The following is a 9,201-nucleotide window of genomic DNA, read 5'->3' as shown; positions in this document are numbered from 1 at the left end:
ATTACGAAAATTATGTTATGTAGAATACGTTGGTTGTTAGTGTGAATATGTTCGTTGTGTACTTTGTTTTGGTTGTTATGTGAATTGGAACAATGATGGTTAATTATGTTTGTAGTGTGAATTTCTTGGTTGTTATTGTGCGAATTGGTGGAGATTGCATGCAATTAAGATGTGTTTTTGGTTGTTGTATAGAATATGGCTGCACAAAACGCAGCTTTGTTATGCCGATGGGGGGGTGAATTTGTGTCTGATGGACCGAATGTCCAGTATAGTGGTGGAAATATGGAACCATTGCCACTTGGACCAGACATGACTTTCAACGATATGATGAACGAGGTTCATAGCATTATTGGCTTAAACCGAATGAATGTACAACTTAACATTCAAATGAGGTTTGAGACTAATAATGTGGTTCAAGTGTTACCTTGTTCTAACGATAAACATTTGAAAGCTTTGAGGAGCGTTGTTTTAATGAGGGGTTATCCACATGAGATATATGTAGAAATAGTGTCTACGTGTACGCAACAAAGTACTCGACCAGATCAACAAGCTACCTATTTTTTCGGTTACACAGAGTCCTTCCGAATGCCCTCACAAGACATTCCATCAACTGAATATGGGATGGGGTCCTTCAGTAGACTGCTTCATGACGATCGGTTCCAGATGCCGTTGAGTTCACATATAGCTTCACCTGTATATGGTGGAACATCTACGACAATGTTTGGCCAATCTGGGCCTTCGACATCGAACACAGTTATATCTTTCCCATGCAACTCCAAAGTTATTCACCTACGCAGCATGATGATCATACATCACCGTCTCAACCATTGGTGAATCATCTTGAAAATCTACAACATATGGTGAATAACGAGTTGTCTCTGTATGATGCGCTCCGGGAAACAAATGATGAGGCTGAGAGCGAAGAGGAGGAACCAATTCTGGATAACATGGATGTTGATTCTACAGACATGGAAGGTGGGGAGGCCATGGTTAGAACTCCTATTCCTTGGTTAAGTCAAGTAAATGAGAATTATGAGGTTGATCAATATTGGGCCGAATCAGGTAGTCATACAACATTTGTGATCGGGGGGAGTTTTGAGAAGGGTATGTTCTTTGAATCTAAGAAACTGCTTCAGGAAATGGTGAAGAAGTATTCTATACAAAGGAACCAATTCTACACCACAGTGACCTCGAATGAGAAGGTCCTTCATCTGCGGTGCAAGAAGAATTGTGGTTGGTCGCTACGAGGCACCAAAAAAAGTGAGCACTCAGATACCTTTACCATAGTCACATACAAAGGCCCGCACCGGGACACATGTGTCACTGAAGTGTTATCTACAGATCATGCACACTTGGATTCATCCATAATTTCCGATTTTGTGAAGTCTTTTGTGCAGAAAGATCCATGCTTGAAAGTTGAATTTATACAGGAACTCATATCCAAGCATTTTCAGTTCGACGTTACTTATCGAAGAGCATGGTATGCTAGGGAGAAAGCCATAGCTGAAGTATTTGGAGATTGGGAGAGTTCTTATAGCCGACTTCCGCACTTCATGGAAGCACTCAAACAGTCAAACCCGGGAACCGTTGTTGTATGGAAACACAAAGCTCTGGTAGACGATGTTTATTACAGCAACATGGAAGTGTTTGAACGAGTATTTTGGGCCTTCGGCCCTTGTGTTGAAGGTTTTAAACATTGTATGTCTGTCATCTGTATCGATGGGACGCATTTGTACGGGAAATTTAAAGGAACATTGTTGGTTCCTACAAGTGTGGATGCAAACTTCCAAGTATTTCCGCTTGCATTTGCGTTAGTCGAAGGGGAAAACATTTCCAGCTGGTCTTGGTTTTTTGGGCTGCATTCGGGTTCATGTCACTCAACGGGATGGCCTCTGTGTTATATCTGATCGACATGCTGGGATCATTGCAGCAATGAATGACCCTAACGTTGGATTCACCGAGCCGCGAGCCTATCACAGGTTTTGTGTTCGGCACTTGGCTTCTAACTTGAAGACTCACGTGCGAAGAAACGACATGAGAGATATGTTCAAGGCTGCTGCGTACCAAAGGCAGGAAAGAAAACTGGTAGCTGATATGAGTTTGATCGGTCAGGCGTGTACCAAGGCCATACAGTATATTGTCCAAGTGCCCTTGCCTATGTGGTCTTTGTTTCACGATGCTGGTCGCAGATATGGGATATGTACTACGAACTTCTCAGAAACATTTAACAATGTGTTGAAGGGTGCTCGATTTCTACCTATCATGTCCCTTGTTGAATTAACATTCCACAGAGTCAATAAGTATTTCACTGATAGAAGGGAATTAGATCTGAACAGGGACTTGCATACTCCCCCAAAGTCACATCCATTATGGAGAAAAACATTGCAAAGACTAGATATCACAAAGTGGAAGCGTATAACCGTCGACTGCATATATATCAAGTTGAAACAAAGAGGGGAGATAGAATTGGTAGAAAAGGAGGCCATAGACATACTATTAACTTTCAGTTAAGAACGTGCACATGCAATAAACCACGGATCTTCCACCTCCCATGTTCTCATGTTCTAGCAGTTTGTGTGAAGTATTCGATATCAGAGCGGCCATGGGTGGACCGGGTACTGCAATCAGAGGCCTACGCAAACACATACGCTCCCCAATTCTGGCCTATCCCTTGTGAGACGACATGGAGAGAGAATGGAGGGCCTAAACTCATTCCCGACAACAGCATGGTACGAGGACAAGGTCGCCCTAAGTCAAGACGCATACGCAATGAAATGGATGAGACCAACCGTCCCGCGAGCAAATGCGGCCTCTGTCACCAGCAGGGTCACAACAAGAGATCGTGTCCCTCTAGATCGACCGGGCACTAATTTTTTATTTTTTCTGTTATCTAGAGTGATGTAGTAGAATAGTACGGTGATTGTATTTCTACATTTCAAATGATTGTAACAGTTGGATTTTTAGATTGAAGTATGAGATTTGAAATTCTGTATTTTGTTATCGCTTATATGTAATTTTTACTTTATAATTGTTGGATTATAACTGTTTATGAACAGATACCATGGACATCCGAGATAGGACACCCGAGATGGGAGTCCGGTGTCTGGATCTGCGTTGGCCGATCCCCCAGGTTATGTAGCTCAGGTTCTCGGGGTTCAGCCAGGACCGGACGATATCAGGGGCAGCGGATTGAGGACCGGCTGGATACGCGACACTTTTCGTGTGTTGCCTGATGGTGCTGATGAGGCCACTATTGCGAGACATGCTCGAGCGTACCTTTTTCTACTCATCTCGGGTGTGTTTTTCGGTGGCAAGAGTGGCAGCCATTTACAGATCATTTATCTGCAGCTGGTAGACCACGACTGGGAGCATATTCGTGGCTACAGCTGGGGCAGTGCTTGTCTGGCGATGTTGTATTGCCATTTGTGTAGAGCATCCCGCCGGGGTTCTCGTGAGATCAGCGGACCGTTATTTTTGCTTCAGGTAACCTACCTATCTGTTAACAAATTAATTCGGAAAGTTCTTACTTAGTTTACAATTAACCTAGTTTTGTGTGTTTAATGTCCAGTATTGGTCTTGGGAGCACATCCATGTAGGCAGGCCAGGTAGGCCTGCTATACATCGTCAGGGACAGCAGGATCAGGACCAGCAGTATGAGCGGTACATTCCTCCACCACGGCCTTCCGCTGACGAGGCGTACGCTTGCAGATGGGCGGTCCCTAAGCTGACATATGCGCATGCGGCGAGGGGCCTGCCGTACTACCGAGACGCCCTTGATCGACTGACCGAGGATCAGGTGAAATCTTTAATTTGTTTATGAAATTGTTATTTATTATGTATACTCTTAACATATTTAATATGCACTAACCTGTTTATTATGTTACTTTTTATGTGTTATCGCAGATGACATGGGACCCGTATGAAGCTGATTTAGTTGCTGCCATGCCTCCACATCTGCTAGATCATCTGGCGGACGGAGCATGCCCAGTACATTGACTTGTGGCATCGACGGTTGGAGTTCGTCGTCACTGGTGACCCCATCCACGGCGTTATGGATCCATACATGGAGTGGTACATGCGGATTACACGGCGTTTCATCAACCCCAGCTACACACCGCCATCCGCACATTACCATCCATCCTTTGACGTGATCAGGGGATATGTAAGTGTATTTGATTAACTTATCTTTATCAATTTTAAATTTGTATATCATTCAACTAACTCATCCTTAATTACTGTAGGCGTTGGATATGACGGCGATGGTTGACGCACTGTCGGACGTCCTTCCAGGCATACCTGAGCCGCCCAGAGCACAGGTCGAGCGGGTGCGAGATATGGGCATGGCTACCTTGCAGAGATATGGTCACGCCTATCTCGTCCACCCCCGGGACGATCATGGCGGCCACTCTAGGCACTCACAGTTCGAGGCTGGCCAGAGTAGCTGTGGGGGTGATCCTTCGTCATTCACGGGCGCAGAGGAGTACGACATTCGCAGTTCCGCGCCCCTACGTCATCCTGATGACCCATCTTCTAGCCAGCTGACTCCGCCAGTACGCCCGAACCCATTTACCACGGTCCGTCACTACAACCGTCGTCAAAGGCCGAGAGTGGACATACAGGATAGAGAGCCGTTACACCAAATTGATGAGTCAGAATAGGATAGAATTATTTGATTTATTTGCTGTAATGACCTTCTCTAGTTTGTTGTACATAGCACTTACATTACATTATTATTTTAATAATTATTTGAATGAAATTATGTCTTGTTTGAATTTCAAATTCCTTATTTGTCCACGTTTGACTCATTTCGTTCAAAATAAATTGTGGATGCGGAGGTGGTGGATGTGGAGGAGGATGGGTGGTGGAGGTGGTGGATGTGGTGGATGTGGTGGATGTGGAGGAGGAAGGTGGTGGAGGTGTTGGAGGATGTGGAGGAGGAGGGTGATGGTGGTGGTGGATGTGGAGGAGGAGGGTGGTGGATGTGGTGGATTTGGAGGAGGAGGGTGATGGTGGTGGTGGTGGATGTGGAGGAGGAGGGTGGTGGTGGTGGTGGATGTGGAGGAGGAGGGTGGTGGTGGTGGTGGTGGATGTGGAGGAGGAGGGTGATGGTGGTGGTGGATGTGGAGGAGGAGGGTGGTGGTGGTGGTGGATGTGGAGGAGGAGGGTGGTGGTGGTGGTGGATGTGGATGTGGAGGAGGAGGGTGGTGGAGGATGTGGAGGAGGAGGGTGGTGGTGTTGGTGGATGTGGAAGGGGGCTGCACTGGCTGCTGTTGGGGGCCTGCTGTTGCTGCCTTCAGCCAACAGACAAAACGCTGACTGAGGCAGCGTTTTATGCTTAGGTGTAAAACGCTGACTCAGTCAGCGTTTTTCTCTGTTATGGATACAAGAAAAGTCAGCGTTTTTACTGTATTTCCATTTTTTTTTTTAAATTTGTATTTTACATAATACGAAATTTTATAAAAAAAATAATAACCAAAGGTAAAACGCTGACCGAGGCAGCGTTTTATCAGAAGCTCAGTTTCGTAAATAGTTTGGCCACGCGTCTAGATTGGTAAATTATTTGCCAATTAAGCTTACTTTTGTAAAAAATCCTTGTTTTGTTTGGTCAAAATATAATTATAGTGGCTCTGTTATGATTGTTTTAAGATTGGGATAAGGACAGTTAATTAAAAGAGGTGCAAACGTCCATATTATTAAATTAAACTTGTTCTATACGGTTCTCGAGTTCTAGTGCCCTCAACAGTGAACACTTATCACTTTTTAAGTACTTCACTAGTGTGTGGAATCAGATGATACTTTGAATAATTTCGTTTTTGTATTAGACGTGTTAATAATTTTTTTACATGGTAAATTTGAAAATAATGACAACAATTACTCATTTTGGTTTTTTTTTTTGTTTTATATTACATTATAATACTAGGTTAAATCCCGTGCCATGCACGGTCATAATTAAACTTTACAACAAAATTTATAAAGAATGGTGTTAATTCAACAAATTTATCCAAAAAAATATATGTAACAAAATAATAGTCTCTAATTAAAAATATTGATGGTCAAAGTTGTGTCTCAACAAATATGCAAATCCAACCATAACTTATAAAAAAACGGAGGAGTATAATATAATAAAATGATTTTGTTAAGTTGTTCTTATAAACGTTTATATTTTTAAGATTTATACAAATTATCCTACCAATATTATTATTCCTATTTTTAATTAAAATAAATTTTAAGTCGGAGGAAAAAAAATTATAATAATATTATGATAATCTTGGATGATGATATATGTCAATACCTTAATTTTAAACTATGTTAATATATTTGTAACTAAAAAATTTATAGTATATAAAATATATGTTGAAAAATAAAAATAAAAAATAAATTAATTGAGTATGATTGGATTAAATGTGTTGTCAAAATGGAAATAAGTATTATGGTAGGTTATAAAATGAAAGTCATTAAAACTTGGCAAAAAAAAAAAAGGCGGGAAATTATTTTATAACATCGTGACAAGTGTCACTTTAGGTTCGCTTTTATTATAGGTTAATTGACTTGTACTATATGTAACGAAGGTAGTATTTAATATTTATACATAAATTTTGGTATGGTTTGGCTTTCTTTTGAAAAATCGAATTTAAAACGGCATGATTTGGTTCAATTTCAATTATAATATGGTGCGATGTGGTTTGAAAAATCCAAATTAATGTGGTTTGGTTTTGGTTTAGGCTATAAACGATACCGTAAACCGAACTTTATGTTATATTTTCTTCTTAAAGGTACTGATTTTACTAAACGAAAATTAATTTTACAAAACTGAACTTATTTTTACCGAACTGAAATTAATTTTAATTAATACGGAGTATAAACTATTCTATTAACTATTACTAAAACAGAAATCTGCTGACATCGTCTTCTCGCTCAAATGTATATGTGTCACTTTCTCATGAATTTTTTTCCCGCCAAATGCACTTATGATATCATATATATTTTGTTTTTATTTTTTTTGAATTGGTTATTTTTTTTATTTTTAATCATTTTCATTTCAATCTTTTGACTGTGTCAATAAACAGATAAATTTTATTTTTGGTTGGAATAAATAAATTGCTATATAGTAGGGATGGCAATGGATTTGGACCCGACCGGATCCGTGGATCCAGATCCGTTTTTCACGGACCTGGGACTTCAAATTTTGGACCCGACGGATCCGGGTCCTACTGACAAAAAAGGACTAGACCCGGATCTAGATCCGTGGACTCTTTTTTTATTTTTCCTATTAAAAAAATTAAAATTGTTTGTATCTTTATTAAAAATGTTGATAATGTTAGTAATGTTAAAAATTAACCCTTTCAAGAGATGAATTTTGGATGCTCATATTATATACATCATCGTTGTTTTTTCACTAGCTCATATGTAACATCGTATTTTTGTTGTTGATTATTATTTTAATTCAAAATATGAGGGTATAAGTTGGTTAATTTGGGGTTGAACTTAATAACCAACAACGTAAGTTTGAAATAAATTTTTTGCCGAACATTACATTTATTGCAAAAAATTAGGCAAAATATATTGGACCCGTTTTGGACCCGGATCCGTTGGTCCCGAGGATCTTCATTTTCTAGACCCAACGGATCCGGGTCGGATCTGGATCCTATATACAAAAACGGACATAGGATCTGGATCCGAGTCCATCCGGACCCGATCCAGATTCGACCCGCTGTCATCCCTACTATCTAGAAATTGGCTTTCATTTTTATATTTTGTTACTCATGTTATTTATGACGATAGCTTCATATCTTTTATGATTTAATTTATATGTATATAAAATAAAATAAATAATAGAAATAAGCTATTTTATTTCAATAATTTTTGTAATCCGTGCATCGCACGGGTCTAATCTTGTTTAATTCTAGCTAAGATGGAAATGCATGTGGTTTTTATTCAATACGGTTTAGGTTTCAAATCTCTTTGCATGAATTTTTAATTTAATTTGGATAATTGAATGATGATGTGGCATGATGGTAGAGGTTATTGAATGATGATGTGGCGTAATACGGGTGTAAGAAGGGGTACACGTGGGCACGTGGCACATACACAATTTTATAAACGCCTTTTTTAATATATAGTATAGATACTCCTTTCATATTTTATTATTTGTATTTTTTTTTTATTTTTCTTTTGCCATTTGTATTTTACACTTGCTCAGGGGCAAAACTAATGCGGTTTAAAACTAAGCCAAACCAAATGAGAAATGTGGTGCAGATTTTTTTTTTTCATATCGTTTGGTGCGATTTGAGGCATTCCAAAATCGAATTAATATGGCTTGTTTTCGGTTTTGAGATTGAAAAACCAAAAGCCGAAATCCAAAACCGAATTACGGCCCATATACAAATTTATATCATAGCCTTATACTAATTTCTATCCTACATATACGCCAAAATTGGGTTTCATTTATTTCCGAGAATGTCAATTAATGTGGGCGATGTTGGAGTGAATGATTAGTTAAATGGAGCAAACAAGAAGAGGATGAAAAATTTTGGTATGGTTTGGTTTTCTTTTGAAAATCGAATTTAAAATGGTGTGGTTTGGTTCAATTTCTATTATAATATGGTGCGATGTGGTTTGAAAAATCCAAAAACCAAATTAATGTGGTTTGGTTTTGGTTTAGGCTATAAACGACACCGTAAACTGAACTTATGTTATATTTTCTTTTTTTTTTTTGACGGAATATTTTCTTCTTAAAGGTATTGATTTTACTAAACGAAAATTATTTTTACAAAACTGAACTTATTTTTACCGAAATGAAATTAATTTTAATTAATATGGATTATTAATTTTTGTAAGGTGAACTGAACAGGACTCTAAAGATTATAAACAACGATCCAGCCCAAAATTAAGGCGAGATTTGGCCTACTACTTTTTACGGGTTTAGTCATGACCTGCCCGGCCCAAATTTTTGATCACCTCACTATGAATTATGGAGATTCGGTTTCTCTTACTCAACAAGACTTCTAGAGCGCAACGGGCAATAAGTTACCAAACAACCAACTAGTCTTTCTCTTTGTTAAAAAATAAAAATAAAAAATAAAAAAACTAGTTTCTTGCTCAGCAAGACGCTTCTAGAGCACAATATATTGCAGATTAGTACACCGTTCCACGTTTTCTATACAACAAGCAAACCAATTTGGCCCTCAAAATTATTCATTA

General features: G+C 39.1%; 1 protein-coding gene across 1 annotated transcript; it reads left to right on the top strand.

Moving 5' to 3' along the window:
• Positions 1 to 4,051: 4,051 nt before the first annotated feature.
• Positions 4,052 to 4,658, top strand: LOC110739453. Its single transcript, XM_021919907.1, has 2 exons — positions 4,052 to 4,162; positions 4,242 to 4,658. The coding sequence occupies exons 1-2, from the start codon at positions 4,052 to 4,054 to the stop codon at positions 4,656 to 4,658; spliced, it is 528 nt and encodes a 175-aa protein (XP_021775599.1).
• The last annotated feature ends 4,543 nt before the right edge of the window (positions 4,659 to 9,201 follow it).

Source organism: Chenopodium quinoa, unplaced genomic scaffold, assembly GCF_001683475.1.
Source record: "Chenopodium quinoa cultivar QQ74 unplaced genomic scaffold, ASM168347v1, whole genome shotgun sequence".
Classification (NCBI taxonomy): Eukaryota; Viridiplantae; Streptophyta; class Magnoliopsida; order Caryophyllales; family Amaranthaceae; genus Chenopodium; species Chenopodium quinoa.
The sequence above is the reverse complement of the archived record's forward strand: the minus strand, read 5'-3'. Positions and strand labels throughout refer to the sequence as shown.